This window comes from Drosophila melanogaster, chromosome 3L (assembly GCF_000001215.4).
Source record: "Drosophila melanogaster chromosome 3L".
In the NCBI taxonomy this organism is placed as follows: Eukaryota; Metazoa; Arthropoda; class Insecta; order Diptera; family Drosophilidae; genus Drosophila; species Drosophila melanogaster.
This window is the reverse complement of record NT_037436.4, coordinates 14769291-14789775: the sequence shown is the minus strand read 5'-3', so window position 1 is coordinate 14789775 and position 20485 is coordinate 14769291. Positions and strand designations below refer to the sequence as shown.

The window sequence follows — 20485 nt, the reverse complement described above, 5'->3', positions numbered from 1 at the left end:
AATTTTTCACGTTATAGGAGATATATTCACTTAATAGGTAAGACGTAATCAACAGTACGCTTTAAATTATATGAAAGTCAGCAGATTACAAAATACGTACTCATAGTTTTAATATTCTGTAAAGTTGTTTATTCGAAACATGTTAATTGATTTAAATACGTTGTTAACAGGCTGTTACCATGTTGTCTCAATGCTCTCGTTTGTGGGGCGGCACGTAGACTTGCTGCTGCTGCGTCTGACGATCTCCGCGGTAGCGTGAATGTTGCTGCTGCTGTAGATGCGGTTGCTGTTGCTGCAGATGCGGTTGCTGCTGCTGCGCTGAGTTGCTCAGTGGCCTGTTTTGGGCATCGGTGATGGGCAGGATGTCGACCTTCAATACCTCCTCATGGTTTCCATAGCCCATAAAGAAGACCACGCAAGTTTTCTCCGACACGCCCGTGATCTCAGCCTCATAATACTGGAAAATAAAGAAGGAATGATAAGTTAAGTTCAATAGATCAATTTGAATACTTTGTCCTACTACAATTACGAATGTACTTTCAGTTTATCGACCTAAACTCACCCTTCCATCGTCCCAATACTTGGCCATGCACAAGTCGCCCTTCTGCCACATCCACGCATCGCCTGGCACCATGCCGAACTGATCCCGTGGCGCAGCCTGTGGCACAGCCACTGGAGCAGGTTGCGCACGGGAAACAGGAGCGGAAACGGGGCCAAAGGACATGGGTGGCGATTCCTGCTGTTCCTCCTCCTGTTGTTTTTCGTTGGGCAGTGTAACACCCTGGCTCTTTAGAAGGTTCATGGCAAACTCGTTGGCCTCCTTGCTCTGGAAACCCATGATCTTGCTGGGATCGTAAGTGTAGCCATTCGCCAATTGACTGTAGTTCGCCTGCGAATTGTGCCTGGGATTGTGATGCTTTTGGTTGGTTTGAGCCTTCTCTGGCTTCTGCGAATGCAACTGTGCTGGCTGCTGCTGCTGCGTTGTTTCTGTGCCCGATCCCGCCAGGCGATTGGCTTGTCCTCCTTGCTTACGTCGATTCTCTCGCTTTGGCGCACTGCTCACCTTGAGATTAGCTGTTTCCTCGGTTATCTTACTCAAACGGGCGTTGAAATCATCGCCAGCACTATTTGTCGATTTCGCTGCAGAACTCGCCGAAGTTAAGCTTGCTGCCGGCTTGTTTCGTCTGTTGCCATTGGCGTTGCCGTTCTCTGCTCGATTGGAGCCTCCACGATTGCTGCCTCGTTCGCTGCCACGTCGGTTGCCAGTGTGGTCCTTCCCATTGGTTGTTTCATGATCTGGCTTAATCTCGGAATTCGGTTTCAACGATACGTTATCCGAGCCATTGCGATTTGCGGTTTTTACGGTTGGCGTTTCTGGTTTGTAACGTCCAGCTGCACGATCATTGAACGCTCCTCGCTCTCGCGGTGGTCTCTCCTCTTTCGGCGGTTTTTCTTCCCTCGGAGGCCTGTCTTCCCTGTAGGCTCGCTCCTCTCTTGGTGGCCTTTCGTCCCTGCCGCCACCCCGGTTACGGCCACCGCCTCGCGACGAACCCACATGTCCACCACGATGTGCGGCAAAGCTGCTCGATACGTTGTTCTCAAACCTAGAACGATCTGCAAACTTGCCGCCTCCGCCCATAGCTGAAGGTTTGCTCTCGGAATCGCTGAAGCGCGAGCTTCCATATTGCTTAAATGGATTGAAGTGATTGGTAGTGGGTGGGGCAGTCGGAGCGGCAGTTGGAGCGGCAGCGAAGGTTTCTGCATTACTAGCGGCCGGTGTTTCCTTGGCGGGCAGTTTATTGGTTAGGAAATCAAACAGCGTGGTGTTGGCAGCCGGCTTGGGTGCTTCAACTTCGTCCTTGGCGCTAGCTCCACGCTTTCCCTCTCTGGGCGGACGATCTCCGCGTCCCGGACGACCCACGGATTCGATCGGACCCACACCGCCAGCTTCACTGCGTCTTTTTAGATTGTATAGGGCGCGCTCCAAGTTGTTTCGGGTAGCAGATAAGGCACTGCGGGCCTCCTCCTCGCTGAAGCCCTTGTCTAGGATCTTCTTAACATTGTGATCGATAATGTTCTGGCCACCGCCGCCAAAGATCTTCTTGCCGCCGGCCTTGGTGGCCACGGCAATGGCCTCTGTGCGCATGGCATTGAACTCTTCGTTCTCCTTTGCCGGCTTGTCCTTGTCGCCCTCGCCCAGGCTCTTAAAGTTCATTTCGCTTTCGGCGTTGCTATCGATTTTTCGGCCAAATGCCACCCACGGGGGTGGCGCTGATGTCCCATTCAAGGGGCGCCCACTGCGCGCATATCTCATCATGGTCCTGGCCAGATCCCATTTCTCGTAGAGTGCATCCACACGGCCGCCGAGCAGCTGAATTTCACTGGACTTTAGCAGCAGGAATCCCTGCATAAGCTGCAGTTTCTCGGCCTTGAAATAGATCTTGCTTCCGGGAGCCACATTGAGATTCAGTTGGGGAACTGGCTCCAGCTCCAAGGCCTTTATGGAATTCTGCCCATCACTCAGATCCAACTGAAGGAGGCGTGGCGCCGCCTTCGATTCCTCATTCGCCTTGGGAGCGGCAATATTTCGCACACGCTGAACCTGCAGCACAATTTTACCGGGCAAAGTGGCATCTTCGCGTTTCGCGGGCAGTGCGCCACCGCCAATATCGCGCAGATCTCGCTGCAAAGTGTGAGTAATAGGTTATAATTAATAATTACACAGAATGCTGAGCAGCCGGTTCGCCTACAACTCACATTCAGTGCATCATTGACTATTTTCCGGACATCCTCGCTGCCGACGGCTGTTGTCACGATTTTAAGGCCCTCCTCTGTCAGGTACCTGCGTAAATCGTTAAGAAGCATTGTATGCCACAATTTAAAATTGTACTTACCACCCGACTTCTCGTAGTTTCTTGCCTAATTCCATTTTTTCATGAAGACGATTTTTTTGCAACTCCGGACTAGGGATGACAAAAGTATTAGATGTGTGTACTCGCTAGTGATGTGCTTGGCGGCAACTATCGGCTGACGGTGCATACTATTATCGTTTAAGTTTAGGTTGTTTAGTAATATTAAATGCTTTCTTAAAATCTAAAAATTTTAATATTTCTTGCACACTTATTCAAATTAAATATAATATATATATTATGTCCCAAGAGATAATGTCAAAATTGGGTGCAACACATATACTAGCATATATATTTTTGATAGATGTACTTATATATCGATAATTAAATTTTATCAGTTATAAAGAATTGGCATTATAAATCGATTTAAAGTCGTAATATCTACATGTTTAGAACAAACAAAAGAGTACCCTATACGCACAGCCACTCTAATGACAGTTCTAGTTTAGGTGGTAAAGCGAATAAAATGCGGTCACACCGCGCCGCAATGAATGTATAAAAGGGGGCTGCCATCCGCAGAGCGAGTAAATAACGGTTCGCGAGCAACAACTTTTCATTTCGAGAGCGGAGTAATTTTTCCAGCCGACCGACAAACAGTGATTGAAAACCCAAACGAGATTTATTTCGAAACGCGACAAGAAATTGTTACATCAAAGGAGCTGCAACGACTAAAATCCGCGAAGAAAGTGCGAGAAAATACCTTAAAGAGAGAAAAAACCAGTGACGCAGTAGCAACAACAACAAACAGTCATCGAACGATTTATAGAATCTAACGCCGAGTCCAAAGCATGAATCTATCATTCGCTGGCTGCGGATTCCTGGGCATCTACCACGTCGGAGTGGCCGTCTGCTTCAAGAAGTATGCACCGCATCTGTTGCTGGAGAAGATCGGAGGCGCTTCGGCCGGTTCCCTGGCCGCCTGCTGTCTCCTCTGCGATTTGCCATTGGGTAAGTCTCTTCCCACTTGCTTACATGGGTGGGTCTAGAGAGGGAAGCTTTCGGAATCATTAAGATCTGCCAACTATATGATAGCGATTCTCCAAGGCGAAACAAAAATAAATTTTTTATTTTGCTTTGCATAAATCTTAATTTGTTAAGTTTCTTGTTTCTTTTCACACTCCGCGTCTGAACTTGGCCTTTGCACAATGTTTTCTGCTTGGGAAAACCCCTGTGAATATTTTCTGCACCCCTCTGGTGTTTTCTCTACTGCTCTCCCCTCTTCGTGCAGAATGCACACACACGAACACACTCACACTTGCGTTCGCAAAACAGCTGAGTGCAAAAGCAACCACACTGGGCAGTTCAGTGACTCTGTGAGTGGGAGTGAGAAAGAGAGCGAGTGGGAGTGGGAGAGCGCGAAAGATGCTGCGAGGCTCAATATAAAACGCATTGAATTGAATTTTATTGATAAGCTTGTTTGCGTTTGTAGGTCGCTAGGAAGTCAATGGGGATCTTTCATAATTGACTGCGATAGTGTGTGTGTGTTTTTGGGCGTGTTTGTCCAATTTCGAAGGGGGCTCGTCCCATCCGCTCAAAAGAAAACTGCGGCGCAGTTGAAAAACCTTACGAAAACAGAAAAACAAGTTTCGTATGCCCGGGACAACGCACTTTTGTAAAGCGGCACCCGAATATATGGGCAAATGGTTGGGCACAGCGGTGGGTATATGAATAGCAACGCAGTCCGAAAACATTTCATCAAATACTTTTGCAAAGAGAATAAACTAAATACTTATGCTATGAGATTAGCCAGAAACTTTATAAATCTAAATTGAAGATAAAATCACTCACAGCATATCTTATCTTCAATTGCCAATATTAAATTAAATAGATTAAACTGGCCTTGTGATTTAGAATTGCGATTTCTTTTGCGAATTGATTAAAGTTAATTTGCGTCAGAATGATAAAGTCATATCCTTCATACAACCTTTATACAAAACCTATAAGGCACTATAATTCTGACCGCAACTGTATGCACACAAAACCTATTTTGATCGAGATGCTTGAAGGTCGAGTGCTTATTTATACATATGTATATATGTATGTATATTTTGTTTATGCTTAGGAGGCGCGGTCATCGAAAGCCGCCTAGGAATTTGAGTCAAAAGTGGTGCCACTGTGGAATCGGGTCTATATATAACTGCGAAATATATGCATACATAATGGACTTGTTCTTGTTGTCGATTTTCAAATGTAACGCTTCGTTTGTATCGTGGGTATAAACATGTCAATCACTGGGGAACTCAAAACTAGCGAGGGAGCACAACAAATGTCAGCTGGATTACTCATGGCTACTGGGCTACAATGTCCAGATGCATCTGTGTATATGGCTTATCGCTTGACCAGGGTAATCGTTAGCTATAATCTGGAATAACGTCAGCAGTGGAGGGGCAGCAGGCAGCATCATTCGATCATTAAAATAATCAATAATGTGCCAATGGAGATGATAGATGATCATCACCCCTAGGGGCTTAACATGCTCAATTTCCATTGACTTTGCTACCATTGATGTGGACATAATCGGCATACTACGTTCTAAAATTGGGATTCTCCGACCCCGAAATATAAGTAAAATGCGTTTCGCGAGATTACAATAAAGCGTTTCAAAGGAAGCTTTCATCTATGAGATACGTAGATACAATAGATCTTAGCAACTTATAAAGGCCACGCTTGACATCATTCATTTACCGACTTACCCCATTCTGGACTTTTCTCGTTTGCATCTTTCGCGTGGCAATCCAGGTTTTTACTTTGGAACTACCTGATCTTGATCCCCAGCTGGTAGAAAGTTCGTTAGCCCGTGCAGCTGCGGCAGGTACTAGAATTTTCCTGTAATTTCAGTTTTTCCACTTTAATTGCGGCAATTAAAGTTGGTCGGTTGCATTTTGATCTATGTATGTATGTAGGGCCATTTGATTACTCAGCACGCAGCGTGTCTAATTTGGACTTTAAAATCCGTTGTGCACTTTCGGGTCCCAAGTACAGGCAGGTAGGTATACAAAAAGTACAGAAGCGTTTCACAGACAAAAGACGTTCTGTTCCGCCGACAGATTAGATTTGTGAAAGTTCGTACTCGTTTTCGGGTTTGCCAACAGTGCGACACAAAAAGGTGCAACTGGTGGTATTGGTTTTATATTGGATAAATGCAAACTATGTAACCAGGGCATTTAATTTGCAAATTGCGTTATCATTGTGAAGCACCCCACTTCCTTTCTAATCAAAATCCACAGTGCTTAGATACTTAGATACTTCAATACTAACTTGCTAATTATATTACTATTGTCGCCCGCTTCATTTGCTTTGTACTCGAAATAGCTGCTCCAATCCAAGAGTTATTCAGATAGGGTGTTGGAAAAACACCTCATCTGACTCTTTATTAAACCTATTCATTCATGACGACTCTTTTATGGCCCTATTTATTGGGTGTTCACCGCACTTCCTCTTTGTTGTTGGCACTCGAACCACTTGGACACGAGTTTGCGGATCGCCACGCGTACTTGTCGCCGTATCGTATGACGACTCTATCACTATATATACCATACCATAAATATACATCGAAATATATTTATGAATATGGCAGATATCTTCCCATTTCACCGCCAAGTGGATTGCCCCTTCAGATAATCGCAATTTCCCTCTTCGAAATGCAATTCATGCCTTAGTGACAGAGCCCTTAAAAACAAATCGTTATCAGTTGGTGGAAATTGCCGTGTTTCGATGGTTTCTCCCTTTTTTTTCAAGCGTTGGTTTCTAAATGCAAATCTGTAAATACGATCATTATTTGTTGTTTTTTTTTTTTAAGTCTACGTTTATTTTAAGTGTGAAAGCCAATGGCCGACCTTCAGTGTGTACGGCTATCTGGAAATTTTAGAAATCTCAACTGCAATTCATGGTGCTGTTCGCATGCGAGCACGATCGTACTTATGTATGGATGTACATGCATACATATATATTCATTGCTTATCGGTTCGATTTACCTTTATGGGCACGTTATCACGGGGGAGTCATGTTTTGTTGCCGATTTCCGTCGATTAAAGTCCAAGTTGCGGGTGTATCAGAAGTTCGCTTACGTAGTATATGGACTTCTCAATGGTCGTTCGATTTCGTTGCAGCTGGTAATGCGAAAATATGAGTCAAGTGCAGTTTCGCGATTTGAGTCGCACATCGAGCTCTTTGTTTGATTCGAATTGATCGCTATCTATATGGATGGGCGGCACTACATATGTATGCATGTAAATATGTGATGCATTCGATTGACGTATTTCCTATTCCTATTACCAGATGATTAGAACACACAAAGCACACACTATCTGCACATTTACATGTGGGGCTCGCAGCTGGGTCTTCGCCCAATAGCATGTACATAATGCTATCAGCTTTGCGGGATCCACAATACGTGGCGTATCTGCCAGTGATCTCCTCCGCTCAATCAATCGGCCATGCAAATGGGGCTTCTCATCATTATCGAACGCATTATTGTTGATTGGCACACTTACAAAACTAATCCACGATGACAGTTGGTCACGAGTCGGGTTTTAAAAACGAATTCCTTGAATAGAAATTTTTACTAGTCGTATAATACATCAAGATTTCGGGTTTCATATCAATACATTCATAATTGAGAAAGTTACGAATAGAACCCTTGGATCTTTTCGTATTTTACTTGTACCTTAATTGCATGTAATCACTAACCATTCTTGAAAAGATCATACTTATGTTCTACTTCAAATCGAATGGAACAAAAAATTGCAGCTGCCACAGTTCGTGGATAAAATTCCAGCCCACCTTTCTCCCAAAACCACCCTGAAAAAAAAAGGAAATCGAAACATCCAAATGCTTTCCAAAAATCCGTTGCCAAGTGAGGAGAATTCATGGCATTGCAATGTGTGACCTATATAAATAAATGTATTTGTGTAACGGCTGCATAAAAGGCACTCAGAAAACTTGCATAGTCAAGGTGATAAGTATGTGAACTTGGCATAAAATTACGTAAATTTAAATAATTAAAACATTTAAATAAATGAAATTCGTCAAAAAAAAAGAGTATTTAAATGGCATTTAAAGAGTTTATATATTTTATGTATATATTAAATAATCTAATTTCAAATGAGTTAACAAGCATAACAGCTTAAAATTTTTAACGAACTTATGTACAGTTTTAAATTACTTGGGCATACTGAAATGGGAGATTTTAGAAATGCAATGGCCTGAACAATAAACAATAGTTGTCTAGCTGTAATAAAATTAAAGGCGGAAATGTAAAAAAAAAAGTTGTAAGTCCTCACCAAATAAAAATAGAATCCAAAGGCAGACATATTGCATTCAAAATATCGAAATAAAGAAGTCTTACAAGTCACAAAATAAACAAAACAGAATAGTGTAAACATAATTACTTTGCACACTGTAAACATATGTAGCACTACATACATACATAGTTATGCACATACACATGTACATATATGTATGGTATTCTGGTTTTCGTGCTCTTTTTGAATACAACCACAATATCACGTGATGTTTTTTATTCGTTTTTGTTGGGTGCCCTGTGAGAAGTGTAGAGAGCGGCGAAGAGCGGAAATAACTTGACTTTTGGGGGTCAGGCCGCGGAAATGGGGGTGTGTGCGTGTCGCGTTTCTCTCTCTCCCTCTCGTTGAGAGTTTGTTGCCTTTTCTTTTGCCGTGGAAAGCAACAACTGCCACTCCCCCTTTTCCCTCCCCCTCCTCTCTTTCTCCAGAAACTGGTTTATTTATCCATTGAAGTCGAGCCCCCAAAAGAAATGGTATTTTTGGTGCAGCTGTTTGTTGTGTGCTTGTGGTATGTGTGTGCGCATGCATGTGGCTTTAGTGCTCGCTTCGCCGTTTTCCTCGTTATGTTTTGTTTACGATTCCGTCGCGTTTTGGTCTTCATTTTCCATTTGCCGTTATTCACCCGGCCTCCAAAGTAGGCGTTAGTTGCACTTGACTTGCGGTTATGATACACATAACATTAGACGCCCCTACTGTACATTCCACGCACTGTTGCGGTCATGGCAATAAAACCCATTACTTTTAACTAATTAAATGCACACAAGTTGCATAATATCAGTTTTTGAAATAGTTAAACCGAATTTGGATTAGTTGCGTAGTATAATTTGCAAAATATGTGTAGAAGGCTAAAAATTGAAGGTTTAAATGGGTTTATCTGCAAGGTTTCAGTTTGGTGGCAGCTGGACGTTTGTAATTACATTGCAGTGCAAAGTTCTCTCACTTGCATTCCAAATATATAATTTGAAAATGATGTGCAGTTCTACCCGCGATTGTACTTTGCTTCGAAGGTTGATAGGTGCTAAACGAGTTGATTTAACCCAGAGCAGCCGCCACGCCCACTTTTCTGATTCTGTTTCCGTTGATAAATGAAGCTCATTTTTACACGCAGTTGCTGTTTGCCTAAGCAAAACAAAAACAAATAATTAAGAGGGCAGCACGTAACGTGATAGCGTTGTTTACTTGCATTTCCCTCCCTAGTTTATTATTGTCGCTGACAATCAAAAGCGGAATGGCGAAAACAAATTTGATATAAGACCGAGAATTGGGACCCCCGCGAGTTTCTGGGGTTCTTTGTAGTTCCAAACTCCACCCAGAACAATAGTGGTGTTCAATGTCATAGCAGCTTTAAATAGTTTAACTGATAAGCGAGCGTTATGTGACTTGTTTGTTTTAACTATGCTTGTTCCCAACTATATATACATATATAAAATCGATGGTGTGACATAATTCCGGGGTTTTGGGATGGATCCCAATCTTAGCTTACGCTATTCCGCGTTTCATCTTGTCTGATGGCCTGATTTCCGTTTTACGTCAATTTGTTGAATACAATTATAATGAATTCATGAACATAACACTATATAGTGTTCGTAATAACCTTATCATAATCATTGTTGCAGGCCGTTCGGCATGCATCTAATCAAAATATTTGGAAAGTTCGATCGTGTGGCACCGCGGGGAACTTGATTTCTTATCAACAAGGCACATGGCGCACGCGAAACTTCTATTTTTATGTGAGAGCATAGGTTCTGAAATGGGTTTCACAATTACACAAATATACAATATAGATAACAACCAAATACTTTATACCCGAAGTTCATCATAAAGAATTTGCCAAATGATGGAGAACATTTGTGTTTCTTGACCATAACATATGTATATGTAAATCTATTTCCGAACTTGAGAAACCATGTTTCTGACTTCCCAATCAACTAGAACAGGTTCTCGAATCGTACGATACCCTATTATGAAATAACCCATTTTCGTTGCCCCATTGTTGAGCTGAAGTTGTAGCATATGGTGGGATCCATAATTCAATAGTCGCTTATCAGTGCCATAAACTGTGTTGGGGGTCGAGTGGCACATAGAACAAGACAAACACTTTCGAGCCACTCAAGGTTCGTACGTCATTTCCCCCCATAAACGAGCTGGTAAATGGCTAACAACAATAACACTGCCAAGAGCAGCACTTGACCCTTTGGATGACACAATGACGCAAAAGCCGCGGGCATCATCACACGTAGATCGGTAATCGGATGAGGAGATAGCCCAGTGAACCCGAAAACATCAATATACATATAATATAAGCTCGATTAGCAAGGGTATACACTTAAGCACAGTCAACGATCTTTTCCAAACGAGATTTTTTACTAATAGAGTTATGGATTGATGTCATATGACATCATGTGCGTTTTTAACGATTCGGAGTTAATAGCAGTTAAAATTTCTCTAAATGCCTTGGGGGTTCGCAGCCTTTGTAATGCAAAGTTCAATTAAAATGTCAATTCTTACTAAAATTCCCCTTTTTTCTATTGTGCTTTCCAGGCAGCATGACTTCGGACTTCTTCAGGGTGGTGAACGAAGCTCGTCGCTACTCCCTGGGTCCCTTCAGTCCCTCCTTCAACATCCAGACCTGTCTGCTGGAGGGTCTACAGAAGCATCTACCAGACGATGCTCACAAGCGGGTGAATGGACGACTGCACATTTCGCTTACCCGCGTGTACGATGGCAAGAACGTGATCATCTCGGAGTTTGAGTCACGGGAAGAGGTCCTGCAGGCGCTGTTGTGTGCGTGCTTCATACCCGGATTCTCCGGCATCTTGCCGCCCAGATTCCGTGGCGTTCGCTACATGGATGGTGCCTTCTCGGACAATCTGCCCATTCTGGACGAGAACACCATTACGGTCAGTCCGTTCTGCGGCGAGAGTGATATTTGCCCGAGGGATCAGAGCTCGCAGCTCTTCCATCTGAATTGGGCCAACACCAGCATCGAGATCTCCAGACAGAACATCAATCGCTTCGTGCGCATCCTTTTTCCGCCGCGTCCCGAGTTTCTGTCCAAGTTCTGCCAGCAGGGATTCGATGATGCCCTGCAATTCCTGCATCGCAACAATCTGATCAACTGTCGACGCTGCGTGGCGGTTCAGTCGACATTCGTGGTTTCCGAAACGGTGGCCCAGCCCCAGGAGTTCGATCCCGAGTGCAGGGAGTGCAAGAAGCACAGAAAGGTGAGGCACTAACAAGTAACTCTCAAATAAACTTTCACTAACTGACTTCTTAACTCTTCCAGGACGCTTTGAGCTCAAACATGCCCCAAACGGTACTGGATGTCATTCAGGACTATATCGAACAAGCCAATAAGGGTCTGGCCAACTGGATTTTCAAGCATCGCGGCATTAAGCTGCTTTCCCTACCAGCCACAGTGCCCATGGACTTTCTGCTGGCCACCATTTCAAAGTAGGTTCCCATCTCTCATTGTTGGAATATTGCATATTTAACTATCATTTCTATTTGATCTATATTTAGAATATCAGCACTGACGCCCAAACTTACCAAGCAGGCCAGAGTAATGGTGGAGGACTTAATTTTGCAGTTGAACCACGCCATGCGGATACGACTGCTAAATAAATTCACGGTAAGTTAATTAGGTACCTGTCTTGTGATCATTTGCTTAAGTAATCAATTGAAGTGCATTAAGGCTGTCGCTCACATTTTCATAAATTTGTTTTATTTAGAATTGACGGCTGGCAATGAATTTGAATATGAAATGAATTATACTAACGAATGTGTTTTTATTGCAGCTCTATGACCAGCCTCACTTCGATGCCACAGGACTTCTTCATTCCAGCCGCTTATATGGACCCCGTGTTTCAATCCTTGTGGATGAATGGTAAGTTAAGCAGTAGGATTAATCCTCCAAGGAAGCGTTTAACTAATCGTGCCGTTCTTTTGGTTTTCAGTGGAGCCACACCGCTAGAGGACGATGTCGACAACTTTGAGCATGTCCTCAAGATGACCACGCACAACGACGCTCTATATGCCTATTACTATACTGACAGCAACACGAACAAGGTGAAAGTAACCGAGATCTTTGACTTTGACGAAATAACGGAGCACGACAAGCTGGCCACCGATCTGCAGATCTACGAAGGCTCTGTCGAAGATCACCCCAATCCCCACCAGCACAGCCACAATACGGTGGTCAGCGAATGGAATGGCGTCGAATCAGGTTGGTATTTGTGAAACGACCGCACTTTCAATTCAAAAATCACATCATTACGTAGAGAAATCGTATCATTTGAATCAACACCAAACATTTTTTGCAGTACAAGTAATGCCCACGACTCCTGAACTACACGACGTAGCCTTTTAAAGCACTTACAAACTAAACGACTATAAATGCACCTCCATAACCCTTCACCCACTCAAGCATTAAGTCCAAATTTTAAATCGTTGGCGCAGGTAAATGATCTAAATTTGCAATCACTCCCCCGTATATTCCCATAACAAAATTTCATTTTATATAGTTCGCTCTTATGAATGGTTAAACTAAACTCTGTCTTACTTTCTCATGCTCCACAGACTTCTTCATCGATGCGCATACACCAAATGTGGAGGATAGTAAAACATCAGCGCCACAATTCTCCCGCCTGGACCTGGAGACCGAGTCGGATGCTAGTGTGCTAAGTGATCCCGAGGTTGATCAGACTTTTAGCTCCACGGCCTCCACGCACAGCAGCGACATGTATATAGAAATTGAGGGGTAATTAGTAATGGGGAGGGGGCAATCCTCTTAGGAACTGTATCGAAACATCTCCAAAGCGGCTCGTAGCAAAGCGAAAAGCCTAGTAGCGTTTCCATTAGTCTAAATTAGTCTTAGTACGACCAACGTATGTACCTAACTTAACTTAGCCGTATGCTGCCATTGTATCATCGTCAGTTTGTAAGCGGCAATTAGCTAATAATTGCATTCTTGTTATTAGTCACCCTCACACGACTTGTATTACATCCAAATCCCCATCTGTGTTTAGCCTAAGTTGATAATGTATAAACAATAAAAAAAATAAACAACAAATATTTACAGAATGTCTGGTTGCGCATTTACTATTAATAAAATAACTAATTGTGATTAATGGGGAATTCAAGGAAGGAAAAAAAAAAACAAACAAAAATATGGTGCGCTTCGTCACTATGTAAACTGTCGTTCACAGTGATATATATGCAGTGCACTTCTTTCATCCATCTATAACAATTTATATAAATTGTTAGACATTCGCATTCGTAATATCAAATTTTTTAAATTTCATTTTCTTTATAAAATTTAATCGGCATAAAAATTTAATACTTCTGGAAAAGAATACCGTTCTAAAAAGTATCGATGCCAATGAATGGAATACCCCCTACGCACCTGCCATTTTTAGTGCATATTTCCAGAAAGCTGAAACGGCCACACTGCAACATTTTTCATAAAACAATCTTGTTTTGATATTGGTAAATTAATTGCCAGCAATTAGTTTAAATTGTGTGTAAAATAAAAGGCCAACTGGGCAGGCAACAAGTAAACTAATCACCATGGAGGCGGTGCCCCGTTTGCATATGCTCTGGTTCGCCCTAAAATCGAGTCCCGAGGGAACCTCCTTTGCGGCTTTGAAAAAGGTAAAAGGAAGAGAGTGCGAAAGGGGGAGTGAAATAATTAAGAGAGCCAGCAAAACAAAGAGGAGACAACTTGGTGAAACGGAATTATCGGTCAAATTGGGAAAATGCGTTGCTTATTGGATTCATATTGGAATCGAAATTCCCATTCTCACCATGCCATTTGCTCCATTGCATTTTCCGTTTTCACCAACTTTTAAGCCCCCTTTGTCTGGCGGCTGAGTCATCGTCGTCATCTGATTAAATTGGCAAACAAATAAAAAGTTATAAGCAAACACTGGCAGTTTGTTGGGTTATTGCACTTAATTCCCCATGAAAACCCATTTACCCTAAAATATATTCTTGTTTTCCTACACTAAACTCCATAACAAAAATCCAACTTAAAACATTTCACGTTTTACTTCCAGTACATCGCGGAATTTTATCATGAAGATCCAGAGGCTTACTCCAAAGAGGTCCATGCCCTGGAGACTTTGCGCAACCAGGCCATGCACACCACGAAAGATGGAGCGCCGGTGATGAAACGCTACTATTGCCAGCTACACGCCCTTCAGAATCGATTTCCACAGCTGGCGGATCGCGGAATCTTCACCTTTAAATGGAAGGATCTCTATCACAGTGCCGTTCACGAGGTCACTGATCTGCGATTCGAACGGGCTGCGGTGCTGTTCAACATTGCCGCATTGCACACTCAGTCCGGAGCGTCGGTGACCCGTGGCGATGTGGATGGAATGAAGATGGCCTGCACTCACTTCCAGGCGGCTGCTTGGGCCTATGGAGAGCTGAGAGAACGCTATGCCAATGTCAATGGCGGAGGGGATTTTATGACCCCAGAGCTGCTGGTCTTTCAGCAACAGGTGTGCTTTGCCCAAGCTCAGGAATGCATACTCGAGAAGTCGCTAATCGACAATAGGAAACCGCATATTGTGGCCAAAGTGACGGCGCAGATTGTGGTTTACTATGGAGCTGCACTGGCTGCTCTTCTTACGGGAGGAGATGATGGTCCAGTGGCTCAAGTCATCGATAGTTCTGTGTACAAACTGTGGAAGAAGTACGTTCGCTTCAAGATCAACTATCTCACCTGCATATTGTACCTATACCAGGGCCAACATTCCGAGGAGAAGCGTCAGATGGGCGAAAGGGTGACGCTCTACCAGGTAACTATAACATTTTGAGCTCTATTTAAAGGAAAGGTTTAAATGCTTACTTTATATTCCTTTCAGGCTTCCTGGGACAAACTGGAGGAGGCGCGCAAAGAGTCCAAGGGCCTTCCTGACCAGCGGGAAATCAATGAATCCCTCAGCTTCACCGCTGATGTGGTGGAAGCAAAGCGCAAAAATGCCAAAAACGAAAATGAGTTCATTTACCATGAGGCGGTGCCCGAATTGTCCACCATTGCAGCCGTCCAAGGTGCCAATTTGGTCAATGGGATTGGCTTTCAAGTAAGCGACGAGGAGCACGCGGGTCCAGACATCTTTGCCAGATTAGTGCCCATGAAGGCCCACGAAGCCAGCTCGTTGTACAGCGAAGAGAAAGCCAAACTTTTGCGTAAGTACGGAGCTCTGCTGGAGGAGAAGGACACCCAACTGGAGTCGTACATGAGCTCCCTCACCCTGGATAATCTGAATATCAACGAGGAGCAAGCCAATAAGTTGCCCCAGGGCATCGTGGATCGCTGTGCCGCCTTAAATGCAAACAAGACTGCTATCAGCGATCTTGTAGAGGCCATGTCTCAGCTGGCTGAGATTACAGCCGATGTGGAGACCAACCTGGGCGAGATTTCAAGCATGCTGGAGGCAGAAGCCAAAGCGGAGCGAGAGTTCCAATCCGCCACCGGCGTTCAACGAACACCAAATGCCCACATTACCGAGTTATCGCGAGAGTTCCAGAAATACAGTGAAGCCCATGCACGGGCAGGGGAATCCAATAATACCTTGCGGAAAGCCATGAGCCTGCACGTAAATAATCTAAAGATCCTGGCCAGACCATTGCCTGAGATTCAGCAACTGATGCCCAAACTAAGTTCGGAACTGAATACCACCGAAATTTTCAGGGATGTGAAGCTCATCCTCAACAAAGTCAACGAAATGAAGGCGCAACGTGCTCAGTTTCATGCGGATTTGAGGATAGCCATCAATGAGGATGATATCACTGGCAAAGTAATTGCCCACGGTGGACAGGAGGGCCTCCAAGCTTTATTTGCAACCGAGCTGGGCAAGCACGACAAGATCACCGAACTTCTCGATCAGAATATGGTGGCTCAAGGTAATATTCTGCAAGCTCTAACTGAAAACTATGCCAAGGCGGCACCAGTTTTGAAAACGCTCCAGGACGTGAAGCAGAAACGGGAGCACTTTTACAGCTCGCTAGCTGCATCCTATGATGTTTATGAGGATCTGCTGGCCAAATCCGCCAAGGGCTTGGAATTCTACAAGAAACTAGCCGGAAATGTACAGAAGCTACTTACCAGATTTCGATCCGCCAGGGATGTACAGTCCGAAGAGCGCCAGCAAAGGATGCAGAGCGTTAAGGCCGCAACAACTCCAGTTGTCAGCAAACCAATAGCGGAAACTACGCCTGTGCCAGCGGTGAGCAGCACCCCCAAATTAAGGGATTACCTCAAGGCCAAGGCAGCGATGGCGGATGCCTCGAATCCCGCCTATGTGCCTACAGTGCGTCCAGTGCCGGTGGGCTCGGAGAATCCCACGCAGGCCGCTTGTTCCTATGCCACTGCACCACCGAATGAGCCACCTCCACCCTATAGTCTCACACAGCAGCAGTATTTTGATCCCAGTGCCGCCGGCTACACGAATCCCATGTATCAGCAGCAACAGCAGCACATTGCTCCACCGGCCTACAAGGCCCAAGCATCGCCAAACTCTCAGACCCTCCACGGAGCGCTCGGTCAGATGAATTTGCAGGGCCAGTCGCAGGATAACAACCAAGCAGGCATGGCTTATAATTACGGGTATCCAAGTGGGTCTGTTCCTCCTCTAGCTTACGCTCCACCCGGAACAGTGCCCGCAAGCTCAGCTTCCCAGGGATTGAATATCCAGCAGCCTCTGTATGTGGCTACATCGGGCAATCCAGTTTCGGTTTCAAATCCCAGTGAGCTGCCGTCCACCCTGCAGGCACCCTTCGTGGTCAATCCAATGTCCAATCCCTACCAAACAGCGGCAGGTTATTCAGGGCAGGCTTACCAACAGGTCAATGCTCAAGCTCAACAGGTGACTTATCCTACAGCACCATCGGGCTCTTCAACAGGACAATCAGCTCAACAGCCCTTGGGTTATGCGCCAAGTCAGGGGCCACAGCAGCAAGCTGGTGGATATCCACAATCTCAGACACCGCAGCAACAGGTGGGAGCTTATCAACAGCAGCCATTATCAGGCTATGCCCAACAGCTGACGCCTCAGCAACAAACTGGATATTCACAGTCGCAAGCACCGCAGCTCCAAGCGCCCAGCTATGCCCAAAATCAGCAATCGACTGGACAAGCACAGCAGCAACAGACTGGATATCCACAGACACCTCAACAACATCTAGCTGGGTATGCTCAGTCCCAGCAACAGGCTACAGGATATCCACAATCGCAGACATCGCAGCAGCAGACCACCGGGTATTCCCAGTCCCAGACGCCTCAACAACCACTGGCATATCAGCAGCAACCATCTGGTTATCCACAACAACAACAACAGCAGTCACTTGCTCCGCAACAGCCATCACTTTATCCATCGCAGGCTGTCCAGGCGTCGCCACAACCTATTCCTGGCCAGCAGGCAACACCTCCGAATGCTGGGCAACCTTTGCCATATCCACAGCAGTACACTGATCCCAATGCAGCTCCAGCTCCAGCTCCTGGGGTTTCTTCTGTACCAAGTCCTGTTCCAGTACCGACTCCAGCCCCCACTTCATCTCAAGCTCAGGTTCCCACATCTCCGCATCCTTCGGCCACCTACACCAGCTATTCCAACCATCCTGGCTATAGCTTTAATCCGCAGACAGGTAAATACGAGTACAGCAGTGGCTATCAGCAGGATACCAGTTCGTTGAAGGGATCCCAAGCCTCGCAAAGCTACCAGTTTAGCCAGAGTGGCAAGCAGCAGTCGGTGGGAACAACGGACTCAGAGATTGCCAGTCGCAGCAATACCGCCACTGGATTCGATGTAAGTGCTATGCCCATATATATTAAAGGTATTGAGACCTAAAATAACGAAATTTTTATCCAACAGTCACCTATCGTGTCCCACACCAAGGTTAATATGGCAGCTAAGGACTCCACTTCTGCGATAGAGGGCAATGAGTCATCCAACTACTACTCCACTCCCTATGGATACCTTGGCAGTGTAAATCCGCAGCAACAACCCACTCCTGCGCCTCCTTCGAATTCAACTGCTTCAATTTATATGCAAAGTGGAGCGAGCAGCACTGCTGAAACCCAGACGACTTCCAGCGGAGTTCCTTACGCCTCCTCCGCGGCTTTGACCAAAGTAGAACCAAAGCCGGAGGCATTGCCTCCCAAGGTTACCAGCAATGTGGATCTGCTTAGCGACCTGGACATTGACTGCTCCGTTGCTGTTCCGCCGCCAATGTTGCCGCAGCCTGTTTTGCAGCCCCAGGTGGTGGCCACTCCTACGCCGCCGGCAAGTCAGGTATCGGTGCCTGTTAAGGTAGAAAGTGTGGCAGAGCACGCTGCTCCCGCAACAGCGGAAATTCCTGTAGCAGCCACCGAGGGAACTGCTCAAACTCCAGTTACCATTCCTTCGGGTCCGAAGTGTGCCAGTTTAGATAACCTATCCAACTGTTCCGACCTAAGTTCCCTGGAGAACTTTGACTGGGACTCGGTATCCGTTACACATTCCGTCAGTGAGAAACAGACCAAGGCATCTGCCACAGCCAATGGCCATTCGAGCAGTTTTGCATTCCAATCCGAAACTTTTACGGACGAAAAAACGACAAAATATTTCCAAAAGGAGGTGGAGAGCTATGAAAAATTACTAGAGAATTTGCACGTGAAAATGTTGAATGGAAAAACACAACTGGGCGCCAAATGGCAAGAGCTGCAGCAAAAGTTGGATAAAGAAGCCGCTGCCAACAAGCGATCCACCACCATTGCGAAATTGTTCCCGGAGAAAAATCGATCCCTTGATTGTCTGCCATACGATCATGCCAGAGTAAAGCTGGACAAGCAGACCGATGACTACATCAATGCCGCCTACATGAAGGTGAGTTATTCCAGAAAATGTTTTTATAGCACACAATCTTTAAACGCCGTTGTTATTCATTTAGAACTTGAGTGCCGGCTGTCCCAACTTTATTGTCGCTCAGACTCCCCAGCCAAATACCATCAACGATTTCTGGTCCATGATCTGGTCGGAGAAGTCGCGCACTGTGGTTTGCCTGCACACCCCAAATGAAGTGAGTAACTTCAGCAAAACTATGAGATTATTGAATCTAAATATTTGATATGTTCTATAGCTTTTCGATCCCTACTGGCCGCAAGCTTTGGACCAGCCGACTCATTATGATGATTACACCGTGACCTGCTTAAAAGTGCAGCAACTTAGCCACTGCTCCGAGTATCAACTTAAATTGTCCATGCATGGAGCGGACGCAGTGCTGGATTTATCTCTACTGCAGCTGAAACAGTGGACCAAGGGGTAACATGTCCAGATTTCGTCCGATGGAAAGAAATAAATAATTGCTATTTTACAGGGCTCCAGCTCAACTTCTGGGTGTGGCGGAAAATGCTTTGGAGACCCATCGACAACGCTGCAAGGCAGCCAATGCTCCGCAATCGCCGCTCATTATGAACTGCTTAACTGGTTCAGAGCGTTCCGAACTGGTGGCCATTGGAGTATGTGCTATTATAGCGACCCAAAACAAGCAGCCAATTTTGTTAAGTAAGCGTAAAATTTTATCACTGTAAATTAACACTAATCGCGTGCCCCTATTTAGATACGATTGATGTTTGGTCTCGCATTTGTGCGCAGCGTCAAAATTCGCTTAGGGATTCCGCCATCCTGGAGCAGTCCATGCAAATTGTGCTCTGCAATGCTCACAATGTGCTAAACAAACGTAAGCTATATAATTAAACATTTTTATATTTGAAAGTCAAGTAACCATTGTCGTGCAGGTGGCATAATGACCTCATATCAAATGAAGATGGCGCCGCAGGTGACAGCCAAGGAGCAGCAGGAGAACAAGGATCCGCTCAACGAGTTGGATGCACTTTGGAAGCTGAAGTAAACGACTGAGCCAAGCAACCAACTAAAGATCTATGCGTAATCAAAACGAGTATTTATACAAATATTTAACTGTGCAGACCTATTTCTAAATATCCAATATTGTTTCAAACAAGTTAAGGCAAGAGAAAAGTATTTAAAGGGATATCGAAAACATGTTTTATTCTGTATCGTAAACGTCTCTTTCAACTGTTATATAAATTGTAATTCGAAATCGAAACCGAATCGTGATGTGTATGGGATATTGTCAAGCGTTTCAAACCACTGTACGAGTATATTAGAAATCAATCGAACATTTATATCACTTAAAATAAAATACATTAAAAATCAAATGGGTGTAGAAAGCATTCCTGGTGGAAAATATCAGTAAAAGTAGCCG

General features: G+C 44.8%; 3 protein-coding genes across 4 annotated transcripts; 2 read left to right on the top strand and 1 right to left on the bottom strand.

The window, feature by feature from the left end:
• Positions 1-110: 110 nt before the first annotated feature.
• On the bottom strand, positions 111-2985 carry Tdrd3 (Tudor domain containing 3). Its single transcript, NM_140467.3, has 4 exons — positions 2895-2985; positions 2758-2842; positions 563-2683; positions 111-457 (listed from the first exon to the last, which is right to left on the bottom strand). Exons 1-4 carry the CDS (start codon positions 2927-2929, stop codon positions 188-190), a joined length of 2511 nt encoding a protein of 836 aa, NP_648724.1. The 5' UTR covers positions 2930-2985; the 3' UTR covers positions 111-187.
• A 378-nt stretch (positions 2986-3363) lies between these two features.
• Positions 3364-13280, top strand: bmm (brummer). 2 transcript variants are annotated; one of them, NM_140466.2, is made up of 8 exons: positions 3364-3857; positions 10754-11436; positions 11499-11665; positions 11735-11843; positions 12010-12098; positions 12169-12437; positions 12535-12670; positions 12791-13280. In NM_140466.2, the coding sequence occupies exons 1-7, from the start codon at positions 3698-3700 to the stop codon at positions 12579-12581; spliced, it is 1524 nt and encodes a 507-aa protein (NP_648723.1). In that variant the 5' UTR covers positions 3364-3697; the 3' UTR covers positions 12582-12670; positions 12791-13280. The 2 variants fall into 2 exon arrangements, with proteins under 2 accessions (NP_648723.1, NP_001163445.1); NM_001169974.2 differs by lacking the exon at positions 12535-12670.
• A 366-nt stretch (positions 13281-13646) lies between these two features.
• On the top strand, positions 13647-20435 carry mop (myopic). The gene is made up of 9 exons (NM_140465.3): positions 13647-13864; positions 14269-15018; positions 15085-18027; positions 18094-19086; positions 19151-19279; positions 19340-19521; positions 19577-19764; positions 19820-19939; positions 19998-20435. The coding sequence occupies exons 1-9, from the start codon at positions 13781-13783 to the stop codon at positions 20108-20110; spliced, it is 5502 nt and encodes a 1833-aa protein (NP_648722.2). The 5' UTR covers positions 13647-13780; the 3' UTR covers positions 20111-20435.
• Positions 20436-20485: the final 50 nt, after the last annotated feature.

Excerpts from the sequence above, each read along its gene's own strand:
- bmm (NM_001169974.2), top strand. The coding sequence starts at position 3,698 with ATGAATCTATCATTCGCTGGCTGCGGATTCCTGGGCATCTACCACGTC. Across the intron at positions 11,666-11,734 it reads CTGCTGGCCACCATTTCAAA|AATATCAGCACTGACGCCCA; the intron begins GTAGGTTCCCAT and ends ATCTATATTTAG. Across the intron at positions 12,438-12,790 it reads ATGGAATGGCGTCGAATCAG|ACTTCTTCATCGATGCGCAT; the intron begins GTTGGTATTTGT and ends CATGCTCCACAG.
- Tdrd3 (NM_140467.3), bottom strand. The coding sequence starts at position 2,929 with ATGGAATTAGGCAAGAAACTACGAGAAGTCGGGTG. Across the intron at positions 2,684-2,757 it reads TAGTCAATGATGCACTGAAT|CGAGATCTGCGCGATATTGG; the intron begins GTGAGTTGTAGG and ends CACACTTTGCAG. Across the intron at positions 458-562 it reads AGTATTGGGACGATGGAAGG|TATTATGAGGCTGAGATCAC; the intron begins GTGAGTTTAGGT and ends TTTATTTTCCAG.
- mop (NM_140465.3), top strand. The coding sequence starts at position 13,781 with ATGGAGGCGGTGCCCCGTTTGCATATGCTCTGGTTCGCCCTAAAATCG. Across the intron at positions 15,019-15,084 it reads AAAGGGTGACGCTCTACCAG|GCTTCCTGGGACAAACTGGA; the intron begins GTAACTATAACA and ends TATTCCTTTCAG. Across the intron at positions 19,522-19,576 it reads CTGAAACAGTGGACCAAGGG|GGCTCCAGCTCAACTTCTGG; the intron begins GTAACATGTCCA and ends GCTATTTTACAG.